Consider the following 17462-nt stretch of genomic DNA (forward strand, 5'->3'; position numbering starts at 1 on the left):
TAAATTATTCTTTTTATTAGTATCATTGTTGTTGTTATTTGTGTTACATAAAATGATTAAATAAAAGCTATGTTAAGATGTTTCAAATTCAGACAGGACCAGTTTCAGTGTTTAACAGGAGTAATAGAGATACAAGAGTGTATTTTCAGTTTCAGCTCATAACAAGTTATTTCTATTACAGTCTAAAGGTGCGCTGGGATAGAGGCTTATTTTGGAGACAAATGTAATTTGGAGGTGAAAAGCAAGTGACCATTTGAGAATAAGACTGAATTTGATCCTACCAGCATGGGGCGCTATAAGCCAGAATGAACGTCCTTGTTTACCGCTAATGTGAATCCGGTGTGCGAACGCAGTGTCAAAGGCGAAGCGAAAAGACCTCTGCCGAAACCCGGGATCGATCCAGGGACCTTCAGATCTTCAGTCTAACGCTCTCCCAACTGAGCTATTTCGGCTTGATTAATAGCCCGACCGTAACTGTCAGTTTCGTCTATAAAAGTGTCAGTTACTGTATTACTGATCACGGCTCGCCGCATACTCAAAGCGAAATCGAAACCACTGCGCAGGCGAAATGTTCGCCGCACGCATCATTAGGCTCCCTGCTCAGATCTCCTTTGAACCATACTCGTTCAGTTCACAAGTTTAATACTGTCGCTCGGTGGCTTTAATCTACATTGTCATCGAAACAATATATCAAATGACTTTGTTAAAACAAGGGGAGGGGTCCCTTGAAGTTAAGAACAGGAAATATCACCTAAGTCAGCCGACAGGATTGCAGAACGCAGGAGAGACAGTTTTTATGTTGCCCATAAGTGCTAGAAGTGTTAAGAACTGTTTGTGGCATTTTCACAACGATGAAATCAGTTATTGCCAATGTAAGGCCAAAGCAGTGGATCTTGTGCAGTCTTATACTGTTTCAGGGGACAAGTGTTCCTGTGCTAATCATCACACTCAAAATCTGGTTGGCCCGTATGGGGATTGAACCCATGACCTTGGCGTTATTAGCACCACGCTCTAACCATCTGAGCTAACCGGCCACAGGAGCCTCTCCAAACGTCATGAAAACAGTCGCCAAACCAGAATAGAAAGTGAAAGTTATTGAGCTGACAGAGAAACCCCCTCTTCACCGACGGTAAGATTTAAATCAGGGAGAGCTGTTTATGTTGCTAGATTTGCAGAGAAAGACAACAAAACAACCAACAGGAGTTATAAAACAGTATATGATAATATATAATGATAGTGTTTAAGGCTGTCCTGTCGTCCTGTGTTCTAAAAAGTATAAAGTTTTCTGACACACGCAAACAGACGAGACGACTATGGTTATATAAGTTATCATCTAGGCCAGTGGTTGACAAACTGGGGGTGGGGTTCCTCCTGGAGGCACATAAATAACATTTAAAAAATGGCTATGTGTTAAGTAAATGTTAAACCCTGATTGCTCTTACATGTGCTATAACATGGTGTCACATTTCTGTATTCATTTCTCACAGAGCTGCAGATNNGTGCAGTTCTCTGGCTGGGAGGTGGTCGACGATGGTGCTTCCTTTCCTGGTGTGGAGCTGACGCCCTCCCAGAAACCCCAAAAACGGGGCGTCTACACTATGTACCATGGGACAAGTGTTACTTGTGCACGGCTCATCCTTACCAGTGGTTTTAAACAGTCATCACGTGGCATGCTGGGAACGGGTGTGTATGTCAGTCGTGATAAGCAAAAGGCGGCTCATTATCCATTGAACAGCCAGGTTACAGACCGTGTGATCTTTCAGTTACGTGTGCGTCCCGGTCGTGTCAAGCGTATTGACAAAGATAACCATCCTATGCAGTTCACCTGGCATGCAAATGGCTATGACACTGCCTGGGTTCCCCCCAATTGTGGCCTTAAAGCCGTGCCCAGTGGGATGGAGGAGGACTGTGTGTTTGACCCTAAAAGAGTGGAGGTGGTAGGCATTGCAAAAGCACCAAACGCCACCATACAGAAAGAACTTGAGCAGCTTCTGGCAACATCATCCAAAAAATCCAGAGGAGGAGGCGACGGTGCTGCTGCTGCTGTGTGTTCCCTGTGCAGGAGAAAGACCCAGAAGGGTTCTCCACACATCAAGCAACAGTGCTGGGACTGTGGGAAAAACATCTGCATTCTCATGTCCAAGCATTTCTGTCCAGCCAAACCCGGACACGGGGGAGGAAAGAAGAAAGTTTGAAAAAAATGTGAAAAAAAAGTGATGCTAAGATGATCCACAACAATATGGCCTTTGCATGTGCTGGAGTAGATTAGAACAACAATAATAATAATAGTAACTCAGGGTTCAATCATATCATTTGTAAACATGAATCATAGTCTCAGTCTTCCTTAAAGCAATAATTATAATTGGTGCTACATGTTCAATTAATTTACTGCTGAACATGTTTTGGGCGGTCTCTGTACGTGGTACAAACTTTATTACTACAAAATCTTGTTGATGATTTGACACTAGTTTATAGTCAACTATGAAGTTTATGATGTTTTGGTTTGAACTTGGTTTGTCAAGTCAAGTAATACACTCAGCTGTTATGTGTCTGCACTAGCTTTAAATTCTCTGATCAGCATGCATTATGATCACATGATCCTGGATAAAATATATGTGTTAGCACTAATGATTTTGATTTACTCAAAGTATATAAACTTACTGAATACTAAGTTATGTAACAGGACTAAAGCCAATAAATATTATATTATCAGACCCATACTGTCCAGATTGATATGATTCCATATTTAGTGAAAAGACTCATTTAGTAGGATTGCCTTCAAATAAAGCCATAGTCTCATACTTTTGTTGTTACAAAATGAAGGTGAATAGTAGTAAGCGATTAATTAAACATTCATTTTGGCTGGTTTCTAAAATGACGTGCAAAAAAAGTAAGGAATATGTTCACAATCAGGTTATCATTATTTAATACCTGATTGTCTGGACTAGTCCGTACAACCCTGTTTCAAAGCGGTTTATTGCTGTAACAGTCTACAAGTGCACTAGGATATATATCCTAAAATCTAATCTGGAGGTCAAAGGCAAATCACTATTTGTGAATATGAATGTGTTTAATGATCCTGCCACAATGGAGCTATAAGTCAGTATGTTCAGTTTTTGTAGGAAAAGACCTCAATCTGGGATTGAACTATTGACCTTTAGATTAAAAGTCCAGTGTGTTACATTTAGGAGGATCTATTGTTAGAAATTGAATATAATATTCATAAATATGTTTTCATTTGTGTCTAATCAATTGAAAATATGAAACATGTTTTTGTTATCTTAAGAATGAACTGTCACCATGTTGAACTAACATATTTCTACAGTAGCTGAGAAGAGACAAACCAAACACTGACTGTAAATAAGCTGTAGATATGGCTGTTTTTTGCACATTTGGCGGCCACCCTGTCAAGCTTTGAAATTGGAAGGGGAGGGTGAAGCAGGGAGTTGCAATCTGCAACTATACTGCTAGTTGCCACTAAATCCTACACACTGGACCTTTAAGTGAAGAACCTGCAGCAATAATCACAAATCTGTAGCTCCTCTCTGCTTATGCAGTTTCAACTTCACTGTTTAGATTCACTCTCAACGCTCTCTCGGCGTAGTTTTTGGTAGCAGCAGGCAGATATTTACAGCAAGAAAAAATTTAAAAACCTATAGTGCTTGCTTGGCACCAAACGGCAAAGAAACAGTGACAAGCTGGAGATCACAGAGGAGCATTCAGCAGTTAAAGAGCAAGATATTTCCCTCAGGAGTTGGCAGAGACTGAAAACAGCTAAAATGGAGAGAATATTGGATTTATATTTGCCAAGTGGCCCGAACCTTGACTCCAAATGAACAATAATGTTGCTCTGTAAGTGCTGGATTTGTTTAAGCAACAGTTTGCCCTTTTATTGCTATTAGTTTGCCATATCAAGTTAAAAACGAACTATATGTTCACAAGTCATTTCCATAGCCACAAATCAGTTACTGCAGGTGTAAGAGGAGACAGAGAGATGTTGAGTAGAATACGTGGATGTTTCAGGGGAAAGGCAAACTTTCATTGACATAGTCTGTGACATACTGTGTCACTGTACCTCATATCACAGGAAGACGTTGTAAATGCCATCAGAAAAGGAGTCGTGGCCAGTATGGGGATTGAACCCATGACCTTGGCGTTATTAGCACCACGCTCTAACCATCTGAGCTAACCGGCCATGCAATATCGGTCACGTGACACAAACAAAACTTTAGATACAGAGCTACTGAACTGAAAGTAAAAGTTAGGGAACTGGCAGAGAAGGCAACTCCTCACTGACGGTAAGTTTAAATGTTTTAATAACAACAGGAGGATGTCATAATGTAAGCTGTATGATAATGTATGGTGATCAGGCTGTCCTGTCGCCCTGTGTTCCTAAAGGGATAGAGTTTTATTTGACTGACATCATTTTCGGACACACACAGACAGACCAAAATAGTTATGTGGCTTTTATTTGCCTCTGCTGTAGGTCCAGTGTGTAACATTTATATATAACCGTTTCATGTTCTTGTTCTTCATTTCTCACAGAGCTGCAGATCTTTGCACCCTCTATCTGTCTCACTCCTAAATCAGGATGCCAGTGCAGTTCTCTGGCTGGGAGGTGGTCGACGATGGTGCTTCCTTTCCTGGTGTGGAGCTGACGCCCTCCCAGAAACCCCAACAACGGGGCGTCTACACTATGTACCATGGAACAAGTGTGGCCAGCGCACGGCTCATCATTGCCAGTGGTTTTAAACAGTCATCAGGTGGCAATCTTGGAGTAGGTGTGTATGTCAGTCGTGATAAGCAAAAGGCGGCTCATTATCCGTTGTTCAGTCAGAATACAGACCGTGTGATCTTTCAGTTACGTGTGCGTCCCGGTCGTGTTAAGCGTATTGACCCGTTGAACCATCCTATGCAGTTCACCTGGCACGCAAATGGCTATGACACTGCCTGGATGCCCCCCAATGTGCGGGGCCTGGAGGAGGACTGCGTGTTTGACCCTAAAAGAGTGGAGGTGGTAGGCATTGCAAACGCGCCAAACGCCACCATACAGAAAGAACTTGAGCAGCTTCTGGCAACATCATCCAAAAAACCCGAAGGAGGAGGTGATGCTGCTGCTGCTGCTGCTGCTGTGTGTTCCCTGTGCAGGAGAAAGACCCAGCAGGGTTCTCCACACATCAAGCAGCAGTGCTGGGACTGTGGGAAAAACATCTGCATTCTCATGATCCAGCATTTCTGTCCAGCCAAACCCGGACACGGGGGAGGGAGGAAGAAAGTTTGAAAAATCGGAGAGTGATGCTAAGATGATCCACAACAATATGGCCTTTGCATGTAGTAGTAGATTAGAACAATAGTTAGTAACTCAGGGTTCAATCATATCATTTGTAAACATGACTCATAGTCTAAATCGTATCCTTCCCTAAAGCAATAACTATAATTGGTGTTACATGTTCAATTAATTTGAATGTTTTTTTGGGGGGGTCTCTGTAAGTGATCTACAAAAGTTTTATCTTCTTTTACACCGACTTTTTTTTCCCTGTCTGTCTTGGATATTTTGAAAAACGTGATAACACTATACTTACATATACTGTCATTGGATAACACTCATGACTTTGATTTACTGTAACACTTTAAATTTACTGAATACTAAATTATGTAACAGAACAAAAGCCAATAAATGTTGTTGTTATAATGTCCGGTTTGATGTGCTTCCATATTTAGTAGAGAGACTGTTTTTGCAGGGATGTCTTCAGCCTTCACATAAACCCATAACATCATCATTTCACACTATCGCTGTTCCAAAATTCAGGATGGTGAAGAGTAGTAAGCGATGAATAAAACATTCATTTGGGCAGGTTTCAAAATGACATGCAAAAAAGATGAGGGAACATGTTCACAATCAAAGTTAACAGCCAGTACAGAAATATTTTAGTGTACTCAAGTTACTGAAGTGTGCTACAGGGAGACAGACCTGCCGGCTGAAGTCTGAAGTTAAACTGAAGATATGAGGGAAGGCTGGATTATCAAATAGTCTTTTTTTCAGGCTGATAGAAAAATAAAAAGAATTTTGCAAAGTACGTGACGGAAACCTCTGTAGTCTGGTTTCTAAGGGAAGAGCAATTGGTGCAGCACATTTTAACTCCTGTATACATTATGAAAGAATGAAAAAAGGATAAAGCTTCTCGCAGCACACTCCACTGGGTTTTTCACTTGGCCTTTCTCACCACATTATCACAATGACCGGATTAACCTGCTTACAGGGGCCATAAAATTAGATTCTGGGCATACACCCCCCGTCTCTGTGCACTTAATACAGTATTCCTCTGCTATAATACTACCTGGCACCACATTTGCTGTGTCGTAATATGATTAAACACAAACTAATGTAGGAATATGCGCCTTAAGGTCTTTATCATGTCAACTAGTAGTAGATATTTACAATTTACTGTTAAAATGATCATATTACCAAAACCAAGTGAAGCACAGTGTTCCTGGGGCTTGTGGAAGTCCCTGGGGACAGTGGCCTTTTCACAGTTGTCAATCTAGCCTCCTTTTTCTAATTTAGGGGTTTGCAGACTTTTTTTTAATGTCAAGGACCCCCACAATGCACATTATATATATATATATATATATATATATATATATATATTTATATTTTCTATATATATATTTTTAAAAATATGGAAGAGGATCCTTAAGACTTAATCCTTTCTGAGTTGATTTTTCTTCCATTAGTTCAATCAAGGGTTCAAAACTTACTCATGTTAATAATTTAGCAAGTGTCAATAAAAACCCTGATTTCCAAGCTTTCCAAAAATAATGATAAATTAAAATAATATATTCTTACCTTTAAGCATGGGGGACATCCAAATGTAAAGGAAACCTAAAATTGTGGCTGTTCTATTTCCAAGGCAAAAAATACATTAAAATCAAATTCAATTATATATAGTCATAAATTGCTCATGCATCTTAAAAGGAAATTACCGTATTCAAAAAGCAGTTTGATGGCTACAAATGAAAAAAAAAAAACTTTCGGTGGGCCCGTCGGGGGATCAGAACCCGCGACCTGTTGCGTATTAGCACCACCGCTCTAAACCAACTGAGACTAACCCGGCCGGTGATTGTGCAGGGAACGAACCTGAGTAAAATGAAGATACAGTATATTCATGTTTACCTCGGAAGTCGTTGCGGTTAGATATGGATACTAAGTTACATCCGCTGAACAGAAACTGAAAGTTATAGCGGTTGGAAAAGAAGTCGACTCCACACCGACGGTAAGGTTTGGTTACTAGTCTTAAGTTTAAATTTATAGATTATAGTTTATTAACTTAGATTCAGAGAAAATGACCATTACAGTAATCACAATACGAAAATCAGTTAAAGTCAGTCTTTTTTATCACCTTTAAAAAACTTAATGTTAATCTTAACGTTACATAAGGGTCGCAATAAATACTAATGTGATTAAATGTAATATTAGCTTGAGAATAGTTCGGTTTTCACCTATTAAAACTGATATTCATCGATTTTGGTGAATATTTTGTGTTGTGGTTTTAAGAATAGCCTTTCCTTCAGTCGGACTGCTATTACCTTAGGCTACGTAACGTTAAGTCTAAGGGTTAGCTCGCGGTAGCTAAGGAAATAGCTAAGATTTATTATAGGCGTTGTTGACTTACACCAGATTTTGGTGAAATAAGACTTTTTTCACAGCAGGCGTTTTGACATAAAACAGTAGGGTAAACACAGGTGTTACTGATGATTTTAGTTAAGGTTTCGGCCCATTCTTGTCAACCCGAGTCAGGGTGCTGAACATGTTGGCTCAGTGGAAAGGCTCTGTTACACTAAATGGAACAGAGATTTAATTAGTATCATTGGTGAGACCTGTGTTTACCCTACTTCTTCATGTCAGAAAGATCTATTAGGAATGTCAGGTGCATTTTATGACAGCTTATTTGTTTATACCTTTTACCAAACTTCATAAAAGACATTTGAACACAGATCTGAACACTTTAGTGTCCACTGAACACAACTATCAAAAAAAAATATGACCGTGTAAAATAAATATGGAGGTAACTTTTGTTAACACTTATTAAAATGTAGTTTGTGATTGAGTATAAACATGTTTATTGCAATATAGTTGTTAATGCCTAACTGGGACACATCATTTAGTGCAGTTTACCACAGGACAACATGTCCATTAAAGAAACCTACACTGGACATAAAAAGCAACACCTGATCCTTCTTGAATCTGTTATAACAGGGTGCCATTTTGTGTCTTCATTCCTCACAGAGCTGATCTTCAACAGTTACAGGATGTCACTGCCGTTCTATGGCTGGGAGGTGAGCTATGATGATGACTCTCCTCGTGTGGAGCTGGGGGCCTCTCAGGAGCCCAAAGACCGTGGGATCTACACCATGTACCATGGCACCAGCATCGCCAATGCACGGCTCATCATTGCCAATGGTTTTCGGCAGTCATCGGGTGGCATGCTGGGAAAGGGCGTGTATGTCAGTCGTGACAGGAAGAAGGCAGAACGTTATCCATTAAAAAGTAACCCTTCAGACCGCGTGGCCCTGGAGTTACGTGTGCGTGTTGGCCGTGTCAAGCGCATTGACATAGACAACCATCCTATGCAGTACAACTGGAACACGCATGGCTACGACACAGCTTGGGTGCCTCCAAATTGTGGTATGATTGCTGTGCCCAGTGGCCTAGAGGAGGATTGTGTGTTTGACCCCAAAAATATTAAAGTCGTGGGCATTGCAAGGGCAGCTCCAAATGTACTAACAGAACTTCAACAGCTTTTAGCTGATAGTGTACAAAATACTGGCAATGATTGGGGTGCAGCCTCGAATGCTGGTGGTGCTGCTGCGGATGTGTGCTCAGTGTGCAGGAGGAAGACCCCACAGAGTTCTCCACACATCCAACAACCGTGCTGGGGCTGTGGGGAAAACATCTGCGCTCTCATGACCAAGCATCGCTGTTCAGTTAGATTCTGAGAAGGAGCAAAGCCCTGAAAAACTGTGCTGTTGTGAAACAAATGGAGCGAGTATCCACATCCTTACGCTAGTCTTATGTGGTGGAGTTAAACCTAAGTTGAATTTAACTAAAGACAAAAAATTCTGAGCTCAGGGTGTATTTGTATTTTGGAAATGGAAAGTTTCTACTTTTTTCTTCTTTTATAAGTGAGCACCTGTAATTGTAACTAGCACAACATGTTATAACAGTCACAGCCAGACATGCCTTAAGGATCTCTGTATATCTGTAAAGTCGTTTTGTATGAACTGAAGTACTGCTGATATACTATAATGTTCCAATTTATAATCTATTCAGGTTGTATTGACAGATTAGCGTGCATTAGGATTATGTACAATCAAGATGAGACAGTCTATAGATTGAGCACAATGCCTTTATTTCAGCCTGAATGTTGACATTGGTTGCTTTATGTAAATGCATGTTAAGTACAATCTGAAATAATATGTAATAACGTTCATGATTTAGATTTACTGAATTTATTTGATTTTCTGAAATGCTGCATTATATAAAACCAAAGAATCATGTAAAGCCAATAAATGTTAAATTTATGACATGAGACCCATAATGTCCAGTTTGATATGATTTCATACTTAGTGAAGAGACCTAGAAAACCTGAATCGGTGATGACTTAGGCCTGTGGTTAAGCTGCATGATTTCATAGTGATGCAGTTGTAGACTAAATTCAAGATGAAGAGTCAAGGTGTGAATGAAACTTCAGCAGTCTTTGATCTCCATGCTTTTTGGCATATTGCAAGAGGACCTGCAAAAGAGATGAGAAAATAGTTCACTATCAAAGTTAAACAGATGGAAGAACATAAGTTTGTCTAGTTTCAGTTTCACTGTATGTGCGTTTTTCACAGAAGTCAGAAGTGGAAATAGGTATTGATTTTAAATGGTATTAAATAAAATTATACTGTATGTCTCGCCACTGGTGCCAGTGCAGGTGTAAGGCAGCTGTGTGCTCACATTCAATAGCTCCTGGTCGTCTTTGACATGCAAGTGTCTGAGGAGGTACCAGCTGGCCACCTGCACCACTGTCACTGGGAACTCTTGAGAAGGGACGTATACCAGCCTCTCCAACAAACGCCTTGTTTCCCTGCAAAACACGCAGAAATGGACAAAGGTATAACATGAGCTTTGTTACTTATTAAGCAAAATAATTTCAATTTTAATTTGTGTGGATGTCTCTTACACCCAGGCCAACATTCAGGAGTGGAAGCGGTGAACGAAATGACCACAAAATAATGACACATATGCTCATTTGCTCTAGAAAATATATGGGATTTGTTTTCTTCTGATCTGTTTGTTGTCTAGACGAAATTAGCTGGCGAAAAAGTCCTACGTCTGTTAGTCTGGGTTGAAACCCTGTGAATCCATAACTGTTGTGTCTGTTTTCCAAGTGTACAATACAATGAAACTTGTCACTGGCATGAAAGGGCCTTTGATATTGTGACTGTGCTTGGCACAGAGGAGTTCCTGCTGCATCTCTCAACGAATCTAGCCAGTTCATGATTGACATATTTGTTCTCCTCAGCTCTCTGATGAATGTAGCAGTCTAATTAAGTGTCCTGGCAGGCCTGTGAGGTAGTGGCAGAAGGCTATTATGTCAGGACAGCAAAACTTTGCTTTGCAAATTGCTTTGCAGTTCCAAAATTACTTTGCAGTTCCAAAATTACCAACATCTTGAAAAGACAGATGGAGGCATAAATATGAAGTTTCAGGAATCTTATGAATAATTTAATCACTTGAGATCATATATTACACTTACATGCCAATGGGATAAAATCATTTCCATATCTTTGCAGAACAACCCACACGCCTGTAACATAAATGTGCATTTGCATACCACCAATGCAATAAAAACAAGGCGCAGCGAGAAGCACTGACCTTGCAGCCATCTTGGTCACGTACTGGAGCAGGGCCTGGAAAAGGAGGGCCATAGGGGACCAACCCAGCTTCAAGACCTCAGTAGTGGCTTCTAGCACCAGGTCTATCCAGTCTTTTCCTGGGACACCTGCCTAAGATGTCAGATCACATAAGGTTAATAATAAAACTAGCAACAAAACACCTACACAAAATCAAGTTTTATTTATTTACTACATTTTTTATTCTTTTAAATGTATTGTTTGCTAACATTGTCTGTAACACCTGCCTTCTCCGTACCAGTAACTGCTTTCAGAGGAGCAGTGGCTGTAATCAAAATTAGATGATGAAAAGAACTGTATTTAACTATGGTAAGCACCTATGGGATTTTCGGTCCTGGGAGCAGTGGACTAAAAACCACATCCCCTCCAGTTCAATCACAAAGGCAGCTTCTTGTCTTGTTTGTATTTCCACTTGGCCTTGGCTTCTGATCCTATAACTCTGCTGGATATTCACCCGTCTTTCATCGCCTCTGCCTTGTTTCTGCCCACGTGATAGGGATATAGACAGGAGCTGCCTCTGGCGTTGTGTGGGCATAGTAATATGCAAGTCTTGTTGTCATTATTCTAAAACACCACTAGTCCTTATTGCTTACATTACTCCTGGGACAAAAGAAAAAGGGTCCTACCATTGTGCTAATTTTAACCTCTATTTTGCGATACCATAACATTAGTGCTGTGCTGTAACAGTTGTACTTTCTCATGCTAAAATTAGAAATGTTTTGAATCTAGATTTATGTTACATCCTATGGAAGAACTCACCATACAAGGTTCTAGGGCTAGCAGGGCTAGTCGAAGCAGGCTGGCCACCTGGCTGCTGTGCATGCTGAGCTGTGAGGCGAGCTGAAGACTCTGCCTGTAAGCCATGACTGCTTGGACCAGCAGGCCCTGGCTACGATACACCTCTGCCAGCCACTGAGAGAAGGAGAGTAGGAGGGGGATTGGAAGATCAAGGATGAGTGGGAGTAGAGGTGAGAATGGGAGATTTACAGAGGTATGGGTGGGAGAGGAAATATAAGAGGCGAAGGAAGAGGGGCATAGAAGAGATTGTTAGAGGCAATGTGAGATAAAGATCAGAAGGAAGATTAGAAGGATAGGGGAAAGAAAGAAAAAGGTAAAAAGATATGATGATATACTTTACATAGGATAATCACTGAAAGATAATCCACCAATTCTCAATGCAATATTCTTATTGTAACAAGAATGAAGTTCTACTTTACTACTTGCCGCAAAAATAAACTGTGAAGTTAAGACATGGTTTTATCCAAAAATATAAGGCCTAACAGAAATAGCATGGAGAATCAATTTCCTGGCTGTATGGTATCTGTCTCTGACTGTATTATATCTACAGCTACATGTTTAACTCCACATTTATACTGTAACATCTGTGGTCATTAACCACATGACTACAATCTGCCAATATGTTCATGGCTTGAAAGAGAGAGCCTGGTTTCTTTGCTGCTCCTCCCCTGCTGATAGAAGCCATTTGATGTTAAGTGCAAGTGCAATCTGAGGTCTGAAGCAAGACACAGAAATGGTCTTCATTAGGCCAGTGTCTCAGTGGAGCAAGTCAAAATGGCTTTTGCAGTGAGGAAAGAAAACAGACAGATAGAGTTTTTTTGGGGTGGTTGGTTTTGCTACATATACATGTTAGTGTGAACAATGTGGTATAGCATTGTTTAAAAAAAAAATCTCCATTTAAAAAAACTGCTGCTAGAAATCTAAGATTAATAGCTCATCAGTAATTCACTACAATACAAGATACTGGTGTGGTATCTTACGTGATGAAGTGTCCACTTACGTGCCATGCCCCAATGTTAGTGGGGTTCACCATCACTGCCTTGTTTAGTTGCTCCAGCACAGAGTCTGGGAGGACAGTACCGCCGCTGGTAACGAGGAGGCGCTGAAACTGCACCTGTGTCAGTGACAGCAGCACTGCTGGGTGTTCTGGGGAAACATTCAGAACCTGGGACAGAGAAGGTAGCGCATGAGGAAACAGAAAGAAGAGGCCAAAAGAGAGAAATCTGGATGTAACCTATATTACTTCGTCTATGTTAGTTTCTCTCTGAAACAACTCTAACCCTTCCTAATAATGAAGTCAATCAGAGAATAATACTGTGTGTGGTCATATCTCACCTGTGAGCAGAGGGCTTCTGCCTGCTCCAGCTGTCCCCCCAGCATGAGACCACTCACTGCCTGTTGTAGTACCCAGCCCTCTAGTGTCTGGGCCAGTGGGCGCTCGATCTCCTCCACATTACGCACTGGGATACAGAAAGGTGTCGGTTATACACTCAAACACAAACTAAATAATAAAGACCATAAAACACACATGCACCGATGCACACACCTTTCTCAGAAACCACTGACATGAGGGTTTGCTCAAGTCCTTGTCTGGAAGGAGCAGAACCTGAAAGATAACAGGAAGTGTTTTCTGTGTGACAGGCAGCCATTAATCCCGCCCATGTTCCTGGATCATCTGGAAGTAGAGACAGAGGAGTGGAAGCTCAGTTCGCATGGACGTTTCACAGTATTCCTTTAATGGTAGGTGTAAAGTAGTTTCACAATTATCACACAGGGATAAGCATGAACAAACTGAACCATAAAGCTAAATACAGTATACAGGATTTATACCAGGACAGAGCAGCACAGCTCTCTGCATAGTCTTTAGTGCATTCCTGTGACTGTCCTCTCCAGAGTGTCTGCCACTGGCCAGCTGGTTCACTCCACTGTATAACAACGCCCTCTGCAGGCACAAAAGTTAGATCAGCTCAGTTTCATATACAAACACTGTGGCAAAGGTACCAGAGTCAATATTGACTGTATTGTACTCTGTAAATGTAGAGAGTGTTTTGGCTGCTGACATGTCTACAGTAGAAAATAAATTAAACACTAGAGTTCAGGCAAAATAACAATTATTGAGTATGGAGTTTAATTTATAAAGTCAGTGACGTTAATGAAGTGTAAACAAGACAGAGCAGACAGAACAGATAAAGATACACAAAGCCATTTGTACATAAACACAGTCACTCTAACCTTTCCTTGGGTCATACTGGAGAGACACGCAACGTGACCAGCCATGGCTCCGCCCTAGAATACACAGCAGACAAAACCATGAACCCTTTCATTACAACTGTCTAGAAGCACTCCGGTAAAAGTGGATTAGGGTGTTTAGTTACGTGTGTGGGTATAATAGATTCCCTGGGTTTGTGTTTGAGGTGTGATTAATGTTTGTGTGTGTATGCAGCCTTACATTTGCCTTCCTGGGGTAGTATTGTGGTACCAGTCTGGACAGCAGGGCCCACAGAGATGGGTTTCCAGGATTGCTGTAAATAAGAAGAAAAAAGCTCTGGCCATCAGTGACAAAAATGCAGTTTGATCACTGATCTTTTTTATAATCAAATTAGGTGATTGTATGATACAGCACAGAGGGGTACTTGGAACAATTCAAACAAGCGGTTTACCTGTGTACAGCTCTGGAAGCTTCTCTTTGCACCGCACTGTAGTTGCCCTGCAGGGCCAGCAAGGCGCATGTGAGTAGACACCGCTGCTCTACAACGTTCCCCGAGGCTGTACCTTGCTTCAACAGCTCAGTCAGGGCAGCAGACGCTAATGTAGCATCACTGTGGACCAATCCCAAGGCACATAAACACAGCAGGGATTCTGAGATTGGCTCCTTTAACATGGAGCTGTGGAGAAAGAAGGCAGATCATTTCCTTTATATAATTTTCTATCACAAATGATTATCATATGGGCAAAATCATTCAAAACCATGCCATACAACACTGCGTAACTCACCATTTAAACAGCAGAGTCTTGGCTAAGTCTAGGTTACCCTGCCGGTGCTGGAGCAGGGCCTGAGCTGTCAAGATGTAAGCCTTCTCTTTCTCACTGGAAGCAACAGCCAAGGCACGTTCATAGGCTACAGTGCACACACACACACACACACACAACAGTTTATTCACAGTCCCTCTGGCACATCAACACAATCTGATTTCAGTGTGTCGCCCAGTCCTCACCACTAATGCTCTCTGGGATGAGCCCTGCCTTGCAGTAGGCCAGAGCCAGTCCAGTCAGATCACTGAGGTCCTCCAGTGGAGTGGAATTATAAACATGCACTGCCTCATCCCATTGGCCTGAGGTGCTGCAAAGGACACAGTGGACAAACAAAAAAAAATGAGATTGGGGTATTTGTTAAGTACAGTAAAAGATAATTTAAGTACATAGTAATGACACAGCAGGTTGTTACCACAAAGCACGACCATAGCTGCCCAGAGCAAAAGCCAGCTCTTTTGTCGAGGACATGGACTGAAGCAGTTCAACAGCTCTGCGAAAAGAGAGTTAAAATCAAAAAAGGGGAATTCTCAAATTGTGCTCCTTATAGATGAAATAAAGGTACAGCATCTTTCTTTTCTTGGTACACTGCCTCATCTGTGAGCTTTCAGAGTCAGTCAATGTGATTCAGACAGACACCTTTGGTAAGCCTGTAAGGCCTGCCTCTTCAGCTGCAGATGCTCATTCAGGTAGCCAAGCATGATGAAGGCATCAGGGTCAGACTGGATCCTCTCTGGGAGGGATGCAAAAGAAACTTCATGTCACACAACATCAGTCTCTAACACATGACCCAAATACAACCAAAGCATCTGTGGGTCCTGCACATCAACACACAACTACAGGCTGTACCTGTGTACTTGCTGAGTGCCACCTGAGCAGCAGAGATGGCGTTCATCTGGACTATGTTGTAGCGGTAGAGTTCAGAGTCTCTGTTGCTCTTGTCCAGCAGGGTGGAACACACCCAGAAAGCATAACCTTTCACTCCCTCCATCTGCCAGGGAAGGATGTGGTGAGAGAAGAGATGTAGATGAAAAGGGAGAAAAAGCAGAGACATCCACATTTTCTGTTTCACTGTGGTATCACCCCTAATTACTTTCTAGTAGTAGCAAAAGGCTGATAGCTGAAAATTCAGCAGAGTGACAGAGAAAGTTGAAGCAAAGATTAAACTGTTATTAGTGTGCTAATTAGTGGGTATTACAATAGCAACCCCAGTGCTTTTGCGATGTCACGCACATGTGTGTTGAGTTCAGTGGTGTGCCTGAAAAGATCCATGGTGTCATAGCTTCCCACTCTCTCTGCTATCAGCGCCTGGTAGGAGGACAAAGGGATAAAACTATCAGTTAGACAGATAAAGAAAAAGAGGTCAAAGAGAGAAATTCATTAAATCTAATGAATACTAGCACACTGACATGCAATTTCTTGCAGTCTTATCAAACCTTGTACTACAAGTATGTACTAAGAAACAGAAGCAAATTAGAGTAAATTTTAGCCAACAACATAGCATTTTTTCCTACCACTGTACTTGACATCCTTGAATTAAATGTATATAAAACTGCTTGTAAAAGACAAGAAATTACGTCTTCTCTGTACTAATTTCACAACTCATTAAAAACATTGCGCCTCTTACCGACTTACATGTCTTTCTTATTCCTTACCATTGCCAAAGCAATTGTACCATTGCAAGCAAACCTAATTATTTTCCCCAATTGTCCTTTTTCTTGACTAGCTATACTGTTACATTTTGCCATATTTATACATATAGAGTACAGGAAATATATGTGTATGCGATAACCCTTGGACAGTGAATTATTGCCATTTTTATTTTTTAACAACCATGTACTGTTAAGCCTGAATGATTGCTATCACTGTTGTATGGCCTGGCTCAGGTTAAACCCTTAGTCTGAGTCAGAGTAGGGCAGGTCATGACATCGCTATCCTGGGGAAAAAAAATATACCCAATACCGAATTGTAGGCAGAATCTGAGAAATGTCCGATACTGGTACTGGTATTGGAACAACTCTACCTTAAACATTGTCTCACAGTGTACTTGTACCTGTCCGATCCAGCAGTTGACATAAAGCGGCTCCAGGGATTGTGCAATCTTGAAGGCCTCATGTGCAAGCTAAGAAAATAAGACCAGACTTTAACAAAGAAAATGTCTACCAAGCTAAACAAAACATATAAGAAATAGATCACACATACCTCTATATTGTCCTTCTTCAAATACAGGGTACCGAGGTTGGTCCAAGCAACAACATTCTGTAATGAAATATTAAAAAGTCACATAAGAACATGTAAATATTTTCTGAGAACACCATTGATTATCTGAATAAATGTGTAGTGCATACATTTGGTTCAACTTGTATAGACTTGATGAAGCAATGTTGAGCCAGAGCAAAGTTCTCAAGATCTGATGTGACAGAAAGAAAGATAAAATTGCATCAGTTCCTTTTATGCAGATCAATCAAAAGCAGTTTTTGAATCAGAAAAAAAAAGCAATGAGACTAAAACTAAATGTAAAGGCTTTTGCTCTAAACATTTTTAAATGTTTTATTATCAACTCAAAGTAAAAACATTTTACAGCAACAATCCTACACAGAATAAAGGAATCAAGCTAGAGGACACGGTTACGGTTTCCCCAAAATGAAATATTTTTATCTTGTGCGCACAAGTTA

At 40.9% G+C, this 17462-nt stretch overlaps 4 protein-coding genes and 3 non-coding genes across 8 annotated transcripts in view; 3 read left to right on the forward strand and 4 right to left on the reverse strand.

Moving 5' to 3' along the window:
- Window positions 1-379: 379 nt before the first annotated feature.
- trnaf-gaa lies at window positions 380-452 on the reverse strand. Its single transcript has one exon. It is a non-coding gene; the product is annotated as a tRNA-Phe (tRNA).
- A 390-nt stretch (window positions 453-842) lies between these two features.
- LOC118325603 lies at window positions 843-5692 on the forward strand. Of its 2 annotated transcripts, none has more exons than XM_035658330.1 (2): window positions 843-1129; window positions 4546-5692. In XM_035658330.1, the coding sequence occupies exon 2, from the start codon at window positions 4592-4594 to the stop codon at window positions 5279-5281; it is 690 nt and encodes a 229-aa protein (XP_035514223.1). In that variant the 5' UTR covers window positions 843-1129; window positions 4546-4591; the 3' UTR covers window positions 5282-5692. The 2 variants fall into 2 exon arrangements, with proteins under 2 accessions (XP_035514223.1, XP_035514222.1); XM_035658329.1 differs by lacking the exon at window positions 843-1129 and adding an exon at window positions 4233-4298.
- Window positions 961-1034, reverse strand: trnai-aau. Its single transcript has one exon. It is a non-coding gene; the product is annotated as a tRNA-Ile (tRNA).
- Window positions 1455-2714, forward strand: LOC118325496. Its single transcript, XM_035658205.1, has one exon. The coding sequence runs from the start codon at window positions 1455-1457 to the stop codon at window positions 2193-2195; it is 741 nt and encodes a 246-aa protein (XP_035514098.1). The 3' UTR covers window positions 2196-2714.
- Window positions 4122-4195, reverse strand: trnai-aau. The gene has a single exon. It is a non-coding gene; the product is annotated as a tRNA-Ile (tRNA).
- A 1498-nt stretch (window positions 5693-7190) lies between the features above and the next one.
- On the forward strand, window positions 7191-9590 carry LOC118325605. The gene is made up of 2 exons (XM_035658331.1): window positions 7191-7274; window positions 8288-9590. Exon 2 carries the CDS (start codon window positions 8311-8313, stop codon window positions 8995-8997), a length of 687 nt encoding a protein of 228 aa, XP_035514224.1. The 5' UTR covers window positions 7191-7274; window positions 8288-8310; the 3' UTR covers window positions 8998-9590.
- The window catches only part of ttc37 (tetratricopeptide repeat domain 37), a 14130-nt gene continuing 6055 nt past the window's right edge, over window positions 9388-17462 (reverse strand). Inside the window, exons 22-41 of the mRNA XM_035658328.1 lie at window positions 17136-17197; window positions 16990-17046; window positions 16841-16909; window positions 16021-16095; window positions 15637-15778; window positions 15427-15520; window positions 15203-15280; window positions 14973-15097; window positions 14752-14875; window positions 14418-14642; window positions 14207-14279; window positions 13990-14043; window positions 13588-13699; window positions 13304-13432; window positions 13093-13217; window positions 12758-12922; window positions 11719-11871; window positions 10922-11052; window positions 10001-10130; window positions 9388-9794 (exon numbers count right to left, since the gene is read on the reverse strand). Coding sequence (XP_035514221.1) covers window positions 9717-9794; window positions 10001-10130; window positions 10922-11052; window positions 11719-11871; window positions 12758-12922; window positions 13093-13217; window positions 13304-13432; window positions 13588-13699; window positions 13990-14043; window positions 14207-14279; window positions 14418-14642; window positions 14752-14875; window positions 14973-15097; window positions 15203-15280; window positions 15427-15520; window positions 15637-15778; window positions 16021-16095; window positions 16841-16909; window positions 16990-17046; window positions 17136-17197 — 2201 coding nt within the window. The 3' untranslated portion in view covers window positions 9388-9716. The remainder of the gene's footprint in view (window positions 9795-10000; window positions 10131-10921; window positions 11053-11718; window positions 11872-12757; window positions 12923-13092; window positions 13218-13303; window positions 13433-13587; window positions 13700-13989; window positions 14044-14206; window positions 14280-14417; window positions 14643-14751; window positions 14876-14972; window positions 15098-15202; window positions 15281-15426; window positions 15521-15636; window positions 15779-16020; window positions 16096-16840; window positions 16910-16989; window positions 17047-17135; window positions 17198-17462) is intronic.

This window comes from Morone saxatilis, unplaced genomic scaffold (genome assembly GCF_004916995.1).
Source record: "Morone saxatilis isolate NCDOM2014 unplaced genomic scaffold, NCSU_SB_2.0 Contig16, whole genome shotgun sequence".
In the NCBI taxonomy this organism is placed as follows: domain Eukaryota; kingdom Metazoa; phylum Chordata; class Actinopteri; family Moronidae; genus Morone; species Morone saxatilis.

Excerpts from the sequence above, each read along its gene's own strand:
- LOC118325603 (XM_035658330.1), top strand. The coding sequence starts at position 4,592 with ATGCCAGTGCAGTTCTCTGGCTGGGAGGTGGTCGACGATGGTGCTTCC.
- LOC118325605 (XM_035658331.1), top strand. The coding sequence starts at position 8,311 with ATGTCACTGCCGTTCTATGGCTGGGAGGTGAGCTATGATGATGACTCT.